The sequence below is a fragment of the Balaenoptera ricei genome, chromosome 11 (assembly GCF_028023285.1).
Source record: "Balaenoptera ricei isolate mBalRic1 chromosome 11, mBalRic1.hap2, whole genome shotgun sequence".
Taxonomy (NCBI): Eukaryota; Metazoa; Chordata; class Mammalia; order Artiodactyla; family Balaenopteridae; genus Balaenoptera; species Balaenoptera ricei.
Window position 1 is genome coordinate 99,142,338 of NC_082649.1, and position 20,890 is coordinate 99,163,227.

At 47.2% G+C, this 20,890-nt stretch overlaps 1 protein-coding gene across 3 annotated transcripts in view; it reads right to left on the reverse strand.

Annotated features, from left to right (window-relative positions):
- Positions 1-20,890, reverse strand: part of SRGAP3 (SLIT-ROBO Rho GTPase activating protein 3) — a 250,690-nt gene that overhangs the window by 85,536 nt on the left and 144,264 nt on the right. For all 3 annotated transcript variants that reach the window (XR_009505955.1, XM_059940258.1, XM_059940259.1), the window contains exon 4: positions 3,799-3,861. Coding sequence is in view for 2 of the 3 variants with exons in the window: in XM_059940258.1 (XP_059796241.1) it covers positions 3,799-3,861 (63 nt within the window). In the remaining variant the exon portion in view is untranslated. The remainder of the gene's footprint in view (positions 1-3,798; positions 3,862-20,890) is intronic.

Here is a 20,890-nt window from a genome sequence, read left to right on the forward strand (position 1 = left end):
GTGGTCATGACTCTGGGGATGGGGGAGGAGGGAGCATCTAAAGGCTTGCATAACAAGGCATGGTAACCAGAAAGTGCTCAAAGCAAATCTCTAGTAAGGAAGCGTGGGATTGGGGTCCAGAGCGCCCTCAGCAACTGGGTGCTGTGGTGGACTGTTTGCAAAGAAGGCCACAGTAGTTGACCGATGGCCTCAGGGATGCCCCTTTGCATCGTCACTTTGCAAGCAGTTTACTTCTCCATCCCACAACTCTGGGCTTGGCTGTGTGACTTGATTTGGGGAATGAGATATTAGCAAATGTGACACAAACAAAGGCTTGAAACCCCACTGGGGTTTTCCCATTTGGGACTCTTTTTTTGAATGGCCAGGAAACTGTAGCCACATCAGTGGCCCCAGTTGAACCCAGCCCAAATCACCAACCCACAGAATCACAAGCGAATAAAATGGTTGTCGTTTTCAGCCACTGAGTTTTGACAGAACTTGTTATGCAGCAGTTGATAACTGATACAAAGGCCTTAAGCCAGGCTTTACTTCTTTGTGCCTCAGTTTCTTTATCTGTAAAATGTGTGTCAGTTAAATAACGTGTATAAAGTATCTAGCACAGTGTGAGATACATTCTGGCCATGGTTGTTATTATTATCCTTGTTTTGAGGTCCAAAGATGATATTTGACTTGGCCAAGCTGGGAGGTGGTGCAGCAGGAATTCAAACCCACCTCCCTCTGTAATTGGTTTGCTCTGCCATGATCCTATGTTGTCTCTCCTGCTCAGAATTCCCTTTCTCTTCCTCTGTCCCCCTCTGCTTTGTTAATTCCTACCCATCCAAAGGCACCAGGCCCAGAACTCACCTTTGATCACAGTAGCCCGCCTGGGGCCAGCCCTTTTCTGAACCCTCAGTCAATCTCTCGCACATGCACAAAGCCCACCCCTCATTTCTTCACTCAGTGAATATGTATTGATTGCCTACTGTGTGCCAGCACTGCCCTACGGGGACAGCTGTAGAGAACCTGGCTCAGCTCCCCCAGGCTCACAGTCTAGGTGCCCTCCCTCCGAGTCCAGGTATCCAGCACATGCTAGGCTCTGTCTTAGGCAGTGATATCATCAGTTCACAAGTTTACTCTCATTTCCCTGCGCAGATTCTAAACTCCTTGCAGGCAAAACCAGTTTCTTTCACTTATTCATAGATCCTTCCCTCCCTGGGAACACCAAGGATGTACAAGACACTTCAAAGACCAACTCTTGAAATGTTCACGGCCGGCTGCTATGCCTCCTGTGGTGCTAAGTCCACAGAAGGCAGCCCCAAATATCTGAATTTAAATGAATTTCTGGGCAACTACTGAAAACTCAGTGCAGGCGGGGAATGACCCGGTGGGGGGCAGGGGGTGCTGTTGGCACCACCGTGTTCTCACTTTTCTGCAGCACATGGCAAAAGGAGAGAGTGGGGAGGGGCTGGCCCTTCCTCCCCCACCAGCTCCAAGGCCATTGCCAGGCTGCTGGGAGATGGCAAGCAGGGACCAGCCTGCCTGCCTGGCCTGCGTGTCTAAGGCCAGTGTCACTTCTGTCCAGCCACCCTGCCCCATGGCCAGCAGGGACACCCGTGTGTGGGTACCAGCGTCATCCTCCTGGTCCCTGACCCGCCTGCCCTATCCAGCCTACAAACTGGAGAAAGCTTCTATTGCCAGCCCACACATTTCACTGAGAGCTGAAGTGACTTGCCCAAGACAAAACAGCTGGATTCAAACTGAGTCCTTGGGCCCTAAGCGCAGTGCTTCTCACCAAGATCTGACTCCAGGGAATGTACATGCCAACAGAAGAGATAGGGTGGAGACATTCAAGATAACATAAGGGGTTTTTAAAGACTGCCAAAGGAATTTGAGGCCCAGAGGTGACGGCTTGCTTAGGTGGTGGAGTTTGGTGTGGGTTTGAAAACTGAGTATGACTCAGACAAGCAGAGGAGGAAAGAGGGCGGCTGTAGGCCAGGGGATCTACAGGGGTAAACAAGCCAACGGGTGAAAAATTTGGGGTGAACAGAGAGCACCCAGGAGGGGAGCCCAGCTGGAGCCCAGAGGAAAGCTTAGAGACCTGGGTGGGAGTGGCTGGGGTCCCAGATGTGGACCCAGTTGCTGGAACACTGTGGAGGTGAAGTGCCTGAGAAACATAAAAAGGTCCTCAACGGGGGAACAAACCCTCTGCAGAATTCTGAGGAGAAACATCTCGTGTGGTTCCCCGCCTTGCCCCTTTACCACCCGGCTTCTCCACCGGGTGCTAAAGCGGGAACACGGTCCACTTCACACTCGCCAGGGAGGTGGAGATAGCAGTGGTGATGGGACCATGGGAACTTCTGATACGCTGCGCCTCTTGGTCCTCTTTGTCCTGGGCGTGCTTACATATCTGATCCCCTTTAATTCTCACAAGGGGGTGTAAAAAGCAGGTATTATTATTTCTATTTATCAACTGTATTTGAATCCAGGTCTCCAGCTCCAGAGTCTGTGCTGTAAACCACAAGGTGATTTCCCCACAGTCCCATCTGACTCAAAGTCATATGTTTTCTCCAGCAGCAGTGCTTCCTTTACTCTAAGCAACAATCCATTAAAAAACTGTCAGGGTGTGAGTTTTTCTCCCTAACTTGGAATCACAGAAATGTGCGTTTCAACTTTTATAGATTAATCTCTAGGAACTCTCATCCCCATTTTACTGATTGGGAGACTGAGGCCCAGAAGATCGAATGCCTGGCTCAAAGTCCCATAGCTGGTTGGAGTGTGAGGCAGGACTTCCAACCTGAAGTACAGGCTCTTGGGCAAAGGCTCTTGGCCCCTGAGAGGTCTACCACCTGCTGGTTACACAGAACATGGACTTAGAAAGATAACAATACCAAAGAGAGGGGCCTCTCACAACCTGTTCTTCTTCCCCTCATACCAGAGATTTTCAAATATAATTTTAGCAGCAGAATCCTCCCCTTTGAATGAGAAGCTTTATAAGGAATCTCCACATACTTAAAACATAACAGTTTTTCTCTGGCCTGATTGCCTTAGGGGTGGCGGGCCTGTAGTTCTGTCTGCTGGGCCTCCCCACCCTGCTCCCCCAGGCTGTCACTGGGCCTCTCCTCACTCCTCCCCATGGAAGCCCATGGCTCCTCAAAGCACAGGCTGTAACTTCCCTCACGATAACCAGTGTGCTTGTGTTCCCCATCCACTCACCTTCTGAGTGGGGTGTTAGATTCTAACACCCATCCCAAACCCAGTTAGATCTTGCCTCCAAGCAGGGAACAAGGTCAGTTCTGGGCCAGACTGTGATGTTCTGAAATTATTCCCCTGAGACGGTGAGGCATGCTCATCCACCCCCCAACCCCTACCCTCTGCCCCTCACGTGACCCTCAGAAGAGTGCTCCATTTTGCAGATGAGAATACTGAGACCCAGACGAGCTACATGCCCGCCTCAGGTCCCACAGTCAGTAAGGAGCGGGCCTCAGCTTCAGCCTGTCCTACCTGACCCACGCTCTCCCTACTCCAGCTTTGCGGCTTCAGGTTTGGGAGGTAATACATTCCCACAGCTGACAGGTAATCTGGATCTCTGTGAACTTTTACAGATTAAACATGCCCGGGGCCCCTCCCCAAATGTACTGAATCAGAAGCTGGGGCTGTAAGTCATTACATCCCATCGTGATGACCCACTGTCACTCAGGCAAAAGACATAGCAAAAAGGCCCAGGGTCACCCCAGATCTCTGGTCAGCCACCCCCCTGTGCTGGGCGCAGAAGAAAGGGGGCCCAATCCCAAAGAGCAGCGGAGCCTGAGCGAGACTTACCGTGTAGAGCTCATTGGTGACCTTCAGGAGCTCCTCGTGCATCTGCAGGCCAATCTCCTTGCTCTGAAATATGGAAGAACAAGCGTCAGAAGAGCAGAAGGGTGCTGGCTGCACTGACCAGTTTCCTCTTCAACACAGAAAGGGCAGCAATGCTTGGGGTGGGGTGGGAAGGGGTACAGAAAACAACATAAACTTCATTGACCCAGACCTGAATACCTCAACTCACATCCACAAAACAAATCCACAGAGAGAGGCTCCTTACAACAGGAATTCCTGGGCCATATAAGTTGGGGAACCCTACACATCTCCTCCCTACCTTGATGATTCACAGAAACACCATATTAAAGATTCTGAGAAGCCCCACAGCCAATCAGCCTGTTCAGCTTTCGGTAATTCTGGGTGTCTTCAGCTGATGTGACTAGAGTGTGTGTCCCTAGCTCAATACTCATTAACATCGCATGAGACTGGGGTTCCAAAGAACCCAGTTTGAGAAATAATGATCTAGCCTCTCAATTCAGTGAGCAGCTCAGGTAAACAGACAGCCCACTGGCGCTTGAGGCAGGGGGTCTGCGTTCTTGCCTGGCTGCACTGCCGACTAGTCACATGGCCTTGGAACCTAAGTTATCACAACTATAAAATAAAAAACTTTAAAAAGCTCCTTGAACAAGATGAGGCGGGTTTTCTTACTGCAGAACTTTTCAGAGGCTTTCATGCCCTCACATGCATGGACTTTGGGGCTGTAGGGTGCAAGTTTAGCTGACCTCAATCCAAACAACGAAGTGACATACATATTTAGTATATTGAGGGACATGAGTCAGAAAACAATGGACAAATTATCTCCAGGTTCCCTCCAGCCTGAAGATTCCAGGATTCTGTTATTTTGCATATTATTATTATTATTACAGTCATCCCTCCATATCCATGTGTTCTGCAGCCAAGGATTCAACCAACAGCAGATAGAAAATATTTGAAAAAAAATTCCAGAGAGTTCCAAAAAGCAAAACTTGAATTTTCCCTGTACTCTACTGCCAACTATTTACATATAGCATTTACATTGTATTTGTAACTATTAACATAGTATTTACACTGTATTAGGTATTATAAGTAATCTAGAGATGATTTAAAGTATATGGGAGACTGTGCATAATTATATGCAAATACTATGCCATTTTATACAAGGGACTTGAGCATCGTTGGATTTTGGTACCCACGGGGCGGGGGGTGGGGTCCTGGAGCCAATCCCCCCCATATGGAGGGATGACTGTGTTATTATTATTATTTGGGGGGAGGGGAAATGCTCTCCCTGTTCGCCCAGGTCATCATATGAAACTTCTGTACTGACAGTGGGAGGCCTGCTCCTGGCCCCTGACAGCTGAGTCACCCTGTCCTCTCTCTCAGCTCCCTCAGCCTCAAGCATGGCCAGCGGCTGACTGGCCTTACTCTGACCCAGAGTAAGGTCAGAGCCCCCAGACTCTGAGGTCGCTGAGGAAGGCTCAGTACCAGACATGATGCCTTTCCAGGCTCTTCTCCTGGCCCACTGCCTTCCTCTCAGCTTCTGGGCCTGGAGAGCCAAGAATCACCCGTGTGAAGGCAGACCCTACAGGAGATCTCTTAGATCTCCTAAGAGATAGCAAGAACTCCAGGGCAATTCCAGAGATCTGTTTAGACCTCCCTCCAGCTCTGGCGACTAAAGCAAGGGGACCCAATCCAAAAGCACAGTAGAATCTCGGCAGAACTTTCTGTGCAGAGCTCCGGGAGAATCTTCGGTCGCATCCTGGGCATCTACAGAGGTGCTCGATGAGCCCAAGGAGCTGTCCCCATCTCCTTCCATTCTCCCTGAGTCTCAGCCGGTACCTCAGTCTCACCTGTGGCCCCTCCCCCTGACATTTGCCTCGGACTCTCTGACACCCTCCAACGGCCTCCTCTTGGTCCTCGGTCTGGCCAACATCTCTGACACCCAAGATTCAGTTTCTCACATATTTGTTTTTATGATCCAACCTTTTTGATAGGTAATAAATGCACACGGTTAAAGGAACTCTAACAGTCAGTAAGGTAAAAAGTGAAAAGTAAGTGTCCTGGGCTCCCAGAACCCCACCCAGAGGCAAGTGCTATTAAGTCTCTTCTGATACCTTCCAGAAACAGTCGATGAATATACACACATACAGTTGGATAGTGTGGTTTTTTTTTTAACACAAATGAAAGTATTCTATACAAGCCTTTGTTTCTTGCTTTTGTCCACCTAACAATATAACTGAGAGATTGTTCCTTGACAGGACATGTAGCTCTTGCATCCTCTTTTTCTAATAGCTGCTTGGGGTTCCATACACCAGATGCATCACAACGAATTAACTAGCAGGTTGTCTCCAGTCTCTTAATATTCCAAACAATGAGGCAGTGAACATCACTGTACTCTGTCACCATGCACATGGGCAGGGACCCCTGTCAGATAAATTTCTAGAAGCACCTCTGCTCAGAAGAGTCCGGCCTCCTCAGCTCAGCCCCAGCCGGCTCCCCACGCACTGCTGACTTCAGCTCCCACTTCTCGGTGACCGGCAGCCATGTCATTCTCTCCACAGCCCCTTCCTGGGCTCCGTCCTGCATGACCTCAAAGACCCATATCTTCAGCTGTTGCAAAACAGTACAGTTTGGATGGCGCCTCATCACATCAAATTCAAATTATCCAAAACAAAGTTGTGACTTTTCCTCCATCTCCTCAAGTTCAGTCAACGGGATAATATCTTCCCAGACATGGCAACTGGAAATTTGGAGCTATTTTTGACACTTTTTAAAAAAATCCCCCGTCCTCAATCCAACCTGTCACTGCACCCTGCCTTCGAACCGCCCAGTCCTTTGTTTTCCGCAGCAGGCAATAGCCGTTCCCTCCCCACTATCCATTCTTGCCCTTCCTGCTTCCTAACAGGGCCGTGAATTTGGCCCCGCTTTCATCCCTCCAGCCAAATTCTTTCCAGGACGTCGCTGACCCGCATCCCGACTCAAGATGGTAGATTCTGTATGTGCTGTTAGTCTGGGGGTGAGTATATGACAACTGCATGGAAGAGGACTTAGAAGGTTGAGGGGAATTTTAGCTTTCCTACTGAGTGCTAGCAAAAAAGCATGGAGCCCCAGTGGCTACCAGCAGGCCTCTAGGACCAGGAGAGGAAGCAGCCTTGGGTGGCAGAACGAGAAACCTAGCTGCTTATGACCTCCAGAGAACCTGGTTGAACTGAACCCACAGCCTGCCTCCCGGTGAACTTCTACTTCTGTGGATTTACTAGTTAAGCTACTTAAAGCTGGGTTTTCTGTCATTGGCAGCCCAAAGCAACCTAATGGATGCATTTCCCATCACCAGTCCCAGAGCAAGCGATGTCATCATTGTAGGACCCAGATTCGTGAAGCTGCCCCTCAACAAAGTCCTGACTCTGGTCCCCGATTCTGCACGCCCATCCCAATGTCACTTCCTAGAAACGCATTTTACTGTGTCCCTCTAAGGCTGCCTCAGTGCCTACGGGATCAAGACCCAGCTCTTTAGCTTGACTTTCAAGGCTCCATGCAACTGGCAGAGGCCTGGTTATGGGGTGGAGAGGGCTAAATTTCAGAGCCACAGAGACCGGGATTGGAGACAGGACTTTAAACCATTTTACCTCTCAGCATCTTCTCTTCCTCGCCTGTAAACTGAGTGCCCGTTACTGTCCTTCTTTGCATTTATAAAGGGAGGTGCAGTGATCTTGCTTGTTTACTTGTTTATTCATTTGTCATTTGTTTCCCCCACTTGAAGGTAAACCCCATGAGGACAAAGAGACTTTCTGTCCGGTGGTAGACGCTCATATCCCCCAGCTGCTGGGACGGCTGGCAGCAGACAGCCCCCAGCTAAGAGAAAGCTTCAGGGATGGCATCAGACGATGTGGTGACAAGCCCTCCAAAGACTGACACCTCATCCAAAGATGGATCTATGTGGGGCATAGAGGCCGGTCTCTCCTATCTCAACCTGGACAGCTCTAAAGGGTTGTGCTCCCTTTACAACTCCCCGTAGGGCTGGCTAAGACCTTAAGTAAGCCTGCTTGCACTATAGCTTGGCTTCACTCTGCTTCCTCCCCCGCCCTCCCTAGGGGGTCGATCCCAAGTACACTCCCTAATCATTCTGCTAAGATGTTAAATTCAGGCCTCAGAGTCAGCTTCCCGGGGTACCCAATCTGCAATGTCTCACTTCCCCACTCTTCCCGGCAAGCTGTAGAGCCTGTCGCATAGTGGGTGTTCATTAAGTATGTTTGTTGAGTGAACCTATGAATGAATCAAGTGACAGTTCCTCTAAGACTTAGTTTCCTTATCTGTAAAAGTGGGACGATGTCACAAGTGTCATGAAGTCCCTGTAAGGATGAAAAAAGATGACGCACATGACAGCACTGGTATCATACCAGGCACAGGCAAAGAGCTTGGGAAACAGTGGTACAGGCTGAATCAATACCCACTGGATGCCAGGGGCAAGGCTAGGAAGTTGCCCAGAAAAGGGAATTCAAAGTTGAATTTTTTATTAACTCTTCCCAGTTTGGTGGGATCAAGGGTCAAGTACCAAATAATTCTAAGGCATGAGGCAGAAAAGGCTGCAAAAGAGTGAAAGAGGAGGCGATGTGGGAAGCAGGGATGAAGAGGCTGGAGGGAGCACCACCGGAGCCACCTGACCTTGCACGGATGGCCAGAGACGGCATTCTAGACAGGAGGCACAGCCTGAGCAAAGGCACGGAGGCCGGGAATAGGGGAAAATGTGGTTTGCTGAGAGAGAAGCACAGCAACAGAAGAGCAGAAGATACGCTTGGAAGGCAGGTTGGGCCAGATCACGGAGGCTAGCGGAGTGCAGGCTTCAGTCAGAGTGCACCTGGGAGCCGCTGAAGGTTTTTGAGCAGCAGAGTGTGATGGCAGACTGTGCTTCTTCAGGAAGATGAAGCTGCGGTAGACGAGGGTGGATTGGATGGAGGCACCAGAGGGAGTTGGATGGAGTTCACCAGAGGGAACCTGCCTGAGTCTCTGCTCTCTCCCCCTCAGCACCAAGCCCAGGCAGGGCTGGCCACAGTGAGTGCTCAGCCAATAGAACTTCAAAGGACTAAAGGCATTTTATTTTTTATGGTTGGGTTTTGTTGGGAAGGGAAAGAGTCTCAACTACAGTTCCAGAAACTACTGAACCCAAACCGAACATTCCATCACGAACGGGAGGCTAAAACCCTGACCATCCCCAGCAGACACCACACCCAGCCCTTGGGGACCCCAGCGGCAGTGTATTCGCACTGTCTGCATTTCTCGCATGGCTTTCATGCCTGCAGAGGTTGGGGTGGTGGGTTGCTTCCTTCAAGCACAGGAAGTGTGCGGACTGTAGAATATGATTACACTGGGCCAAGGAGGGTTCAGCCCTGGTTCCTTGGGGTTGGAAGGACAAAGCCCTGTCTCTCTGACCCCAAAATCTGTAAAATCGGGTGGCAGGTGGCCCCGGCCCGGCTTCTTTTTTTGCCCATGGCTAAGGACAGTTAAACTCCCCTGAGAACCAGATCACTCGGATGGGGGTGGGGGCAGTCCTGGGCATTACAAGACGCTTAGCAGCATTCCTGGCCTGTCACCTCTAGATGCCAGGAGCATCCCCTACCCCACCGCAAGCTGTGACAACAAAAATGATCTCCAAGCATTGCCAAATGTTCCCTAGGGGACAAAATCGTCCTGGGTGGAACCGCTGCCCTAGACTTAGGGCTCCAAGTGGCAGCTTCTCTGGCCTACAGATGCGTTTTAATTGGCCATTCAGTGTTTTCAGAAAATCTGACTCTTTCCAGCATTTAAAAATCAGGAAATTGCCATTACAAGTCCAGATTTTCAGCTTCTCTTGAAAAACCAGAAGATCTAGCGAGGCTGAGCCCCGACTTGGAGCAGGGCGGCCCCTCGGATGGGGCTGTGCTCTCCAGTTGGCCACAGCATCTCCCTTCACCCATCCCTTTGAGTTTATGACCCAGAAACCAGTGGGTCTCACCGGGGGCAGCCGTCTGTATGCCCTGCTGCTCATCAAGGCAGCCATCCCAGACCTGCCAAACCCGAACGTGTGAGAGGATCTTTATACAAGCGCCCTTCTCACATGCCAACCTTTGAGAGCCACTGAAGAGCCTGGTTCCTGAGGCTGAGCCTCCTGGCTCCCCCGTGGACCCAGAAACCACTGTCTGCATAGAACCCACGCCCCTGAACCCATCCTCCTGCCTGCACTACCTCTTCCTGTAGCTCTGTGGCCAGTTCCTCACCTGGCTTTGATTCGATTTACACCAGCATTTATTGAATGGCCTACTAGATACGAGCCTCCACGAGGCACTAATGACACAAAGCTGAGTGAGATCTGGTCCCTGCTCCATCAGCTGTAGCCAGCATTTCTGGAGCACATTCCATTGGTAAACACTGTCCAAAGTCACCTCCATACATTATCTCATGGAAACCTTTAAGGCAGGTACTATTATTATGCCCGCCTGGCAGATGAGGGCAGGTGGCTCATAAGGGTTAAGCAACTTGCCCCAGGCTGTACAGCTAGGAAGTGGAAGAGCCAGGATTCAACTTTTGGTTGTTCTAACCCCACAGCTGGCACTCATAAGGACCTTCTGTGGCCTGTTTCCCCAGGGCCTAGACAAGATGCGGGCACACAGGTGAAGAGAAGCCACTGCAATGCTGTCACAGAGATGAGTCCAGGCCACAAGTCCAGGCCGCAAAGGAGGGTATACCCTCTGGACGCCACCAGCCCATCCGATGTGCTTTCTCACCACTTGTGCAAAAATCTGCATCCTCGGGCCTTACCCTCACTTGCAGGCAGGTCGAGTTCTCCTTGGCCTGGTCCTTCTTGGCCCACCTGCCCTGCTAGGACTAAATCGGCCATGATGGCCATCTCTGGATTCTCCCTTCTTCCTTGTTCTGATAACAAAAGATGAGATACAGGTGGCACTCACCCCTGCTTGTCTGATCACACCAGATGGTCCATCCAGCACGGGACCCAGCCTGACCAGAGCGCTCTGGCGCCTTGTGTCTAGTGACTGGGTCAGAGATGGAAATGTATTCCAGGCTGAGCCAACAAGAATTTTCCCTGCAGCTTTCTAAGAACCATACTCTCAGATCATCTCTCCTCTGGGGTCACCAAGCAAGGACATCAGGGGTCTCAAGCTACCCACCACAAGGAGAGTCAGGGCCTCGACAACAGCATTTCTGTCCTGATCTAGTGATGCTAAGATTTATCTCTGGACTTTTCCAGCTTACAGAATCCCGTGAATTTCCACCTTTGCTCATGTGAAATAATACTGATGCACTCCGCTTATTTTAGCATGAAGACACCAAAATAACCACAGGGTGAGACAGCCTTCTGAAAACCCTCTACCAAGCACCAGCTTTCAAACAGTTTCTGCAAAAGGACCAATTTTCAACCAACTAGAGAGAGCATAAGCCCCTTAAAGGCTGGGACTCTGGCTTCTCAGAGTGCTGTTCACGAAGACTTGCGCACAAAAGGAACTCCATACTGCCTGTGCGTGAGCTAACCAATACGCAGAGGCAGTGAATGGAGAGGGTAAAAGGGGGCCACCTTTGACTCTCGCTTTTCCGCGAAACACAAGACAAAACCAAATCCTGTACATTCATGTCAAGATGGCACCAGATAACAAAAATTTTTTGACACAATGTTCCTGAGTGAAATCAATGTCTTCACCAAAAGTCCTGCTGTGGATGGCTGAATTTGGTTTTCAATGCAGGGCTAATCTCGCTATTAAGGGGAAACCCTCAGAACTGTTACTACAAATCCTGGGACTTCATGAGCTGTATTTGAAAAGTTCTCTTTGCAAAGGGTATGTTTCTGTCTCCCTCAAGCTAACTCAAATGTGGCGCTGGTCATTCTGCACGTCTAGAAAACATTAAAATTCTGGGTTTTAATGACAAGACTCCCTCTCACTTCTCCCGAGGAGACCATTCGAAACAACCCTTACAAAACTTTAAGGCAGAGAGTAAGGTGGAACCTTCCTCAACTCCAACCATCCCCTCTTTCATCTCATCAGGCGCTGAGTCAGCAACACCTGCCTCCCTTTTCTCTTTGCTTGATGTTCTCATGTCCAGTTTTCCCCCTTTGGGAACATTCCATGGTTTTCCTAGTTCTGGGGTTCCAAGGAAATAATGGGAAACAAATATACAAACAAAGTAAAAACAAAAACTCTGTCTCTTTTAGTGCTAATCCACTGCTTCAGCTTATTTTCTCATCAAATAACAAAACTGGAGACCCACAGATGTTCCCCATTTAAATAAACGATATATGTAAGCACTGGCCATCTCCCAAAGAGATTGCGTTTTTATTTCCAAAGCAAAGGCTTGAGGGGCGTGTCTTGGAGGGATGGGGCTTCTCCAACTCTGTCCTGGAAGGTCAGTTTATCCCTGAACACAGCCACTTGGACAGCTAACTGGCTGACATTCTCCGGGCCGTGTCCTAGCTTGCCAGTAACTGGGCTGCCAGCGCTCTGGCACGTCCCTACCCCTTGCCTCCTAACATCATCCTCAGCCTACACTCTGCCCACCTTCCATCTAGACACTTGTTACTCTTCCCCCTCCCCCCACCTTCTTCCTTTCCCTGCTCCTGGACACCTCCCTTCTTTCCTCCCCTCCCCAAACTAATTTCTGTCTCCTGTGGCTGCAACTCCAAATGTCGTCATCTACTTGTTTTCGCAAGGAGCTGGAACACCGGGGCTGGGATATCGGGCAGCAAGGAAACAGGAGGCCCTGCGACCATTCATCAAACGTCCTCGGCAGAAGTGGACCCCACTAGTGCCTCCCAGGAGGCCAGCAGCAGGCTAAGGCAAAAAGCCTAATGTCGTGTCTGTCACCCTCTTCCCCCCCCTAATTCCTCCCAGCATCTCTCTGGGACCCTGTTTGTGCTGAAAGCCTTCATTTTCAGAAATGTTTAAAATAACAGGTCTGAGGATACCTTGGAATGGCATGACCAAGTGACCTGATAAGGTCAGGCTAGGAGTTTCTGGATGTCTTCTAATAATACTAAATATTATTATTCATATAATACTTATCGTTAATAGTAATGCTTAGCACTATCGATATTACTACCAATAATACTTATCATTAAAGACAATAACAACAATAATAGCTATCGTTTCTTTGATCTCTTAGCATGTACCAGGCCCAAGGATAACGGCTTTACTGACAATACCTCACGTAAGCCTAATATCAGCCCTTTATGGGATATAACCCCACTGTAACCCCACTTTAAAGATTAGGACACAGAGGCTCAGGGAGGGTGAGTAATTTGCTCAAGATCACAGAGCTAGTAAATGTGATTCTCTCAACAATTCCACTCTGTTGCTTCCACCCTGTTGCTGGGAGAGCTATGACTCTATGTGCCTTTAGAATTATTTTCCCCAAACATTCCAAAATAATTATAAAACGGATATTCCTCTGCCTTACCATAAGAAGCATGCTGATATTTAAAAGGCTCTACTTTAGGTCACTGTCAATATCAGACCACAGACAGTACCCAGTGCCGTTCTGTAGAATCTCCTGTTTTCTGTGACCACGTCCTGACCCCACCCCCTGGCTTCCAGGCCAAGGCAGAAGGACACAGTGTGGACTGCTGGGCTGAGTCTCCGTGAAAGCAGAACACACTCAGGAATAATCTTTCCTATGTCCCTGTTTTTTTTCTTTTTTTGGCAAGAGTGGGGGGACATGAATCTCTCACAGATAAGCATCAATAGGCTCAGGGGATGGTGAGAGTCTCTGTATCCTAAAGAGTGTGACAAATCCGTCTTCCTGAAAAACCAATAGCTACAAAAACCAGAAGCACCTCAGTTTTGAGCTGTTTTCTCCCCCTCTACATTCTCTTCAAGGTGAATATGGATGTTGTCAGGCTTATCTGCTGGATTCAAAACATTATTGATCACTTATTCCTGCTGAATAACTGACCTGAGATATCTCTCTAACCTCCTTGTCATTTTATGATCTGATCTTCTATTTTGTTTGCATTGTTTGTGAATAGGATGTAATAGAGGATTGTACTGGCCTTTCAAAAATGTCTGTACCTATGTATCCACCACCTTCCCACCCATTCACCCATCCACCCATCCACTCATCCACCCATCTACCCAGGAACCTACCCATCCACCTATCCACTCATTCCTTTCTATTTCCATATCAACCTCCCTGATCCAGGCCCCTGTCACCTTCCACCACTAACTTGTATATTAGTGTATATGTATAACAACTGAGTCCAGCAACTCTCTTTTCAAAGCCATCAAATACACCAAATCAGTCATCCTTAAACTAGGCTCTGGCCACAACATCCCTACTCAAGAACCTTCAGTGGTTCTTCTTTGTCTAAAAAATAAAGCCCAGCTTCTCACTCTGACACCCAAGGCCCCTTTGATCTGTCTCCAACCTACCTCCCCCCCACCACCACTTAATTTCAGCACTCCAATATTTAAAACACACAGAAGAGTAGAGAGAACAATAACAAACACCCATGAATATGCCACCCAAATTAGATAATCATTAAGATTTTGCCATTTTTGCTTCAAAATCACTCTTAGGAAGCAAAATGTTACAGAGAGCACTGAAGCGTTGTCTCCTTCCTTCTTCCCTCATCCCTCAATAACTCTTGTGAAGCTGGTGTGTATTCTTACCCAGTCCACCTTTGTATAGCTCTGTTTCAGACAGGTATCTAAGAATACAAACAATATGAACTGTTTGTGTTTTAAATTTATAAAAATAGTATAGCGTACCTTGCTTTCTTCACCCAGCATTGTGTTTTCAACTTTTATACGCATTGCTTTATGTAGATCTACTTCCTCCATCTAAATGATGGTATAATAGTTCATCATGTGACTATCCATAGCTTATTTAACCAGTCCCTCCATGATGGCCATTGAGGTGATTTCTCTTTGTTTCTTTACTACAAACACTATTGCAGAAAACATCCTTGCATAAGGTTGTGTGTGTGTGCAGATATGCTAGAATATCTTAGGTTGTACTTAGAAGTGGAACTGCCGGGATACAGGGTATGTACCTCTTCCTTCTCTGTCACAAGACACTCCCAGTGTTCTCCGAAGGGGCTGAACCAATTTACATGTTTATTAGGAGGACACAAGTGGCCCTGCTGCTCCACATTCTTGCCAGCACTTGGGATTGTTTGACCAATCTAATGCGAGTCAAACTGCGTCTCATTTTCTTTTATTTTACCTTCTCCTGATTACCTGTAAGTATGAGCATCTTTTCTTATATTTTTAACCATTTAAATTTCATTTTCTGTGACTTATTTATATCTTTTACCCATGTTCCTATTGGGTTGTTTGCCCTTTTCCAATTTATTTGTGGGAGCTGATCTTTATATTCAGGTTACTAACCTTTTATTAATTCTATGCATGCCAAATATCTTTTCCTTGCCTGGTCTGTATCTTCCCCTTATTTATTTGTTGCAGTTGTTGTTGTATAGAAGATTTTTTAAATTTTTATATAATGGAATTTATCAATATTTTCCTTTATGGTGTGTGCTTTTTTGTTTTATGTTTTATGTTTAAGCAACCTTTTCCTACTCGCCAAGGTTTTAAATAGAATCTTCTATATTTTCTTCCAAAATTTTTTAAAGTTTTGTATTTTACCTTTAGCACTTTAATCCATCTAGAATATATTTTTGGGAACTAAGATGGAGGTCTAATTTTATTCCATATGGAAAAAAAAGTGTGTGTGTGTGTGTGTGTGTGTGCATGTGTGTGTGTGTGTGTGTGCATGTGTGTGTGTGTTTAAACCAGTTCCTAAAAAATAATAAGAAATGGACAAGCAACCAGTGGAATCAGATCCATTTACTAAACAGGCTATCCTTTCCCCTAATCTGTAATGCACCACTGCCATATACTGTGTTCCCATTTGTGGGGGCTTTGTTTCTGGGCTCTGATCTGGCCCATCGGTTAGTTTGCCTAGCACTGGTCTAATACTACCTTTTTTATTGACTATCACTTAAGAGGAAGTCTTGATATCTGATAAGGCAAATGCTCCAACAAATACCAAAACAATAGAGCCTACAGGCCTTATTTTCTTTTTATGGGGCAATCAAGTTAAAAATTAAAAGCAAGTAGAAAGCTTTAAAGAAAATCTTTGGAACTAAAATATGCATAATTCTGAAAAATTTATGGGGCAAAGAAGAAATTGCATAATGGAAATTATGAAATATTTATATCTGAATGACAATGAAAACATCACTTATCAAAATTCCTAGGATGGGGCTTCCCTGGTGGTGCAGTGGTTGAGAATCTGCCTGCTAATGCAGGGGACACGGGTTCGAGCCCTGGTCTGGGAAGATCCCACATGCCATGGAGCAACTGGGCCCGTGAGCCACAATTACTGAGCCTGCGCGTCTGGAGCCTGTGCTCCGCAACAAGAGAGGCTGCGATAGTGAGAGGCCCGCGCACCGCGATGAAGAGTGGCTCCCGCTTGCCACAACTAGAGAAAGCCCTCGCACAGAAACGAAGACCCAACACAGCCATAAGTAAATAAATAAATAAATATTTTTTAAAAGGTAATAATATTCATATTTTTTAAAAAAATTCCTAGGATGCAGCTAATTTATAGCATTAATGGCATTAATTTTCCATCATTCTTGTTTTCTAATGTATGCATTTTTTCTAAACTTTGGTTTCTGCTCTGTTAGATTCTTTTTTTTTTTAATTAATTAATTAATTTATTTATTTCTGGCTGCATTGGGTCTTCGTTGTTGTGCGCAGGCTTTCTCTAGTTGCTGCGAGCGGGGGCTATTCTTCATTGTGGTGCACAGGCTTCTCACTGCAGTGGCTTCTCTTGTTGAGCAGCATGGGCTCTAGGCGCACGGGCTTCAGTAGTTGCAGCCCGTGGGCTCAGTAGTTGTGGCTTGCAGGTTCTAGAGCACAGGCTCAGTAGTTGTGGCACATGGGCTTAGTTGCTCCGCGGCATGTGGGATCTTCCCAGACCAGGGCTCGAACCCATGTCTCCTGCATTGGCAGGTGGATTCTTAAACATTGTGCCACCGGGGAAGCCCTAATGTATGCATTTTTAAATTACATTTTCTAATTGGATGTGGCAGGCACACAGGAATATTATTAATTTTTATATATTGATCTTGTAATCAGCCATCTTGCTGAACGCTTCAGCAGGAAGTATGAGATTTACTGGTGGTTTTTGGTTAACACCCTTTATTAGACTAAGGAGGTTTCTAGTTATTCCTAATTCGCTAAAAGTTAAATGGTGAAAAGATAGAAGCATGCTTTTTAAAAGTCAAGAAAGTATTCAATATCCTGTGATAAACCATAATGGAAAAGAACATGAAGAAGAATGTATATATGTATAACTGAGTCACTTTGCTGTACAGCAGTAATTAACACAACATTGTAAATCAACTATACTTCGATAAAAAATAAATTTAAAAAAACGTCAAGAATGCCATTTCTCTCCCATTTCTCTCTACACTATACCAATTGAGGTCCAAACCAATATAATAAGGCAAGAAAAAGAAATGAGGTTATAAAAAAAAAAAAAAAAGAAAGACCACCATCAGTTAGAACTAATCAGTGAGTGGTTTTCTGAGCATATTTTCTTATTTCTGACCCTTTATTTAACCTGTGTGCCTGAATGTTCCTTCATCCCATCTCTAAACTTAATTCTCACCATGTTCTTTCTCGAAGTCCCAGTAATCATCCTAATAATAGCTAATATTTAATGATTGCTTACTGTGTACCAGGTAGGCATTTTATATCATCATTTTTTAATCCTTACAACAACCCTAAGAAAGAGGCTTTTTATTAGCTTCCTTTTGAAAATGTTGAAAGTCAGTGGTTTAGGGATTAGGTTGAGCTCACACATCTGGAAAGTGGCAGAACAGGGATTACGCAGTCTGTCCATACCCCTAACCACTGCAGTAGACTGCAACGCTGGCCGACCTGCTCATGATCTGGGACCCAGATTTTTCTGTCAATGTGCCTTTGCTTTGGTCTAGAATCCTATCTCTCACTTTTCCCAGATCTCTGCATATCCACTGGGGACACAGCAATGCACCACTCAGATCCCCTTCAGGACTGGAGGACTTACTCCCCCAGATATGGGGAGTGCTCCTGGCCGGCACCCCCAGCTATCAGCCCTATTTGGAACTGCCTCACCAAAGAGGCACCTACCCAAGGCCACATGCCCTCCCAGGAGCAACATGACGGTATAAAGGCCTAGCTTCCTCGCCACAACCCAGGACAACTGGGAAGGGCCACCCCAGCCTCAGAGCTCCCCAAGGAGTCATTTGAGGCCTTTCTTGCAAATTCCCTGAATCCTGCCTCCCTCCCTTCCTTCTGCAGTGGGGACCCCAAGAACACTTGATAATACACCCCTGCACCATAATCGCTGTCTGAGAGTCAGCTTCCTGGGAACCCAAGCTGGCATAGATCCTAATCCTCACTTCAAGATTCACTTCAAATGCTGCATCCTCAACATAAAACCTTCTCCAAAGTGCCCCCCAGCCCAGATTAGAAGTCCTCCTCCCTCTGAACCCATTTCCCTTTCTGCTGTATTTGCATCACTGATACACATCTGTCTTCACTTCCACTGTTCACTGCCAGCTCCTTGAGGGAAGTCACTGTGTCTGATTCATCTCTCTATCTTCTTTAGCATCTGCCTTTACCACTAAGCATGGGCTCTGGGGTCAGGCAAATCTGGATTCAAACCCCAACTTCACCTTTATCAGTTTCCTCATCTGTAAAATGGGGGTGATGACAGCATCTTCCTCTAAGGCTTTAAGAAGTGAATGCTTAGCCCAGAGCCCGGCATACAGTAAGCACTCACTAATTGTTTGTTATCTATGATTACTGCTTATCTGTTGTCACAAAAGCACTAATACATGTTTGCTGAGTGAGTTGGGAACATGGCGACCAGCTCAGCAGCCTCAACTAGCAGAGCGATCGTTCACAACTTGTCTGCCTGGCAGACAGTGGAGACGGCTGAAGGCTCCTCGTCCCTGGCAGGCTGCCCACTTCACTCTCTCTCTCTGTGCAGGCCTCAGAGCTGGACCCTCCAGCATGCAAACCCTCACTCTCTCCTGCAACCCAAAAATAAAAAATAAACTTGGCTTTGAATCCAAGGCCATTGGTGCTTTTGATCTTGGTCACAAAGCAAGGCAATTATTGGATACAAAAGCCCTGATTTATTTATGAAATGCGACGGACATCTTCAAGGCAGGAACGAAAAAGCTCACTGAAGACCAAGCCCTTATTGCCACACAGTGAATGGCTGCTTTCAAACACAAGCCCCCCGAATGCCCTCTCTTCTCTGCTAAGAGTCTTTCCTCATTAGCGCTTCCTTCAGAACACCGCAGCTTCCAACAATCAAACTCACTCCACGGCTGGGGCAAGTAATTAAATTCTGCAGGCATCAGAGCAGAGAATAATGGATGGCTATTGTTAAGGAAGCTGAGGCTGGAAATGAAATGGGCTTCAACGCCCAGCTCAGAAATAGTTGGGGCGGGAAGAGAGAGCAAGCAGGGTGCAGATGGACCCTCCCTGTTGGTGCACCACGGGCGGCAGTGGATTCGGGACTGGACCTGGAGTAGAGAACCTGCGTCTGGGGCCGGATTCTGTGCTTACCAGAGGTGGGCCTGCATTTCCTCACCTGGAAAACCAGGAGGTTGGACTAGGTAAGTCATTCCCCATGTGTGGATCCCCAGATCAGCAGCATCAGCAGCGCCTGGGAACTCGTTAGAAATGCAGATTCTCAGGCCTCACTCCAACCTGGTGAATCAGAAGCTGTGGGCATGGGGCCCAGCAATCCATGTTTAAAAAGCCCTCCAGGTGATTCTAATGCTAGACTTTGAGAAGCACTGTTAGATCGTGTTTAAAGATGAGGCCACAAACTCAAATGCACAAAGGGCCAAGGAGCTAAAATAAAGGGGTCGGTGTCATGCACCAGACAACCCGCAGGGGCTGTGGGGCAGTGGAGTGAGTGTGCCCAGCCTGAAGGGCCAGTGGCTACTCAGCTCTGAACAACTACCGCCAAGTATGACCCCATGTTGTTCTGGTACTGTCAGAGCTTCTGGTTTTTCAAGAGGAATACAAAATTCTGATTTTTATGCGAAATCCCACAATTTTAAAATATTGGTTGAAGTTTTCTTAACATAGTGAGGGCCAAGCAGATTACACTTGAGAACCAAATTCAGCTGTGGACCACCATTTTGCAGCCTCCGTTCCAAGCTGCCTTGGACCCCCATCATGACACTTTGTCCCCTGTGCTCTTGCCTTTGTCCTAACACTGAACTCCTAACCTCCTTTCCCCACTTGGGAGACTCCTATTCATCCTTCAACATCCAATTCAAGCATCACCTCCACTGTGAACTCATTCTCAACCCTCTGCCCCACTTTCCACCTTCTCTACTAAGAAAGTAGAGAAGAATCAAACACGGGGCCAAAGAATTGACACGCAGAAGAAGGTAACACAGAGGAGGAAGACATGGAGAAGTTATAAAACAGGTTTTTCCCACAGAGGAGGAATGAGGAAACTCTTGGAAAAGTTACCGTATTGCTGCTTGAAAAATCGCTTAAATAAGGACACTGATCCCATTTGACCAGAACCTAATAATATGAAGTTTTAAAAGGGCAAATATAAAAACACACAAGGGCAGAATTCATAGGACAGATTAAAAAACATTTGGTACAATATCCCCCGGAGATTTGAGCTGAGAGTTCAGAGTGGGTCAAATGCGCTGAGACGATCATGAAAAAGGCAAGTGCCTTCATAGGTTTCATTATTAGAAATAAAGTGTCTAGACAGCCCTGCTCTCCTCTTAGCTGGTCAGAGCTTTCTGGAGTGCTCTGAGTGGTTCTAAATATTAACTTATGCCGGTCAGAGAAGCCCTGGAGCCTGACCCAGGAGGAGAGAAAACACAAAACCAAGTCACGGGGGTCAACTGAAGGAACCTGGCATGTTTACCCAGAGGCGGGAAGGGCCTGGGTGTGTGGTCATGAGTAACTGATGGATTTCCATGTGGATTGATCTAGGTGGCCCACAGGACCTGTGAGTGGAAACCCTGAAAGATTTCATCTCAACATTGGGG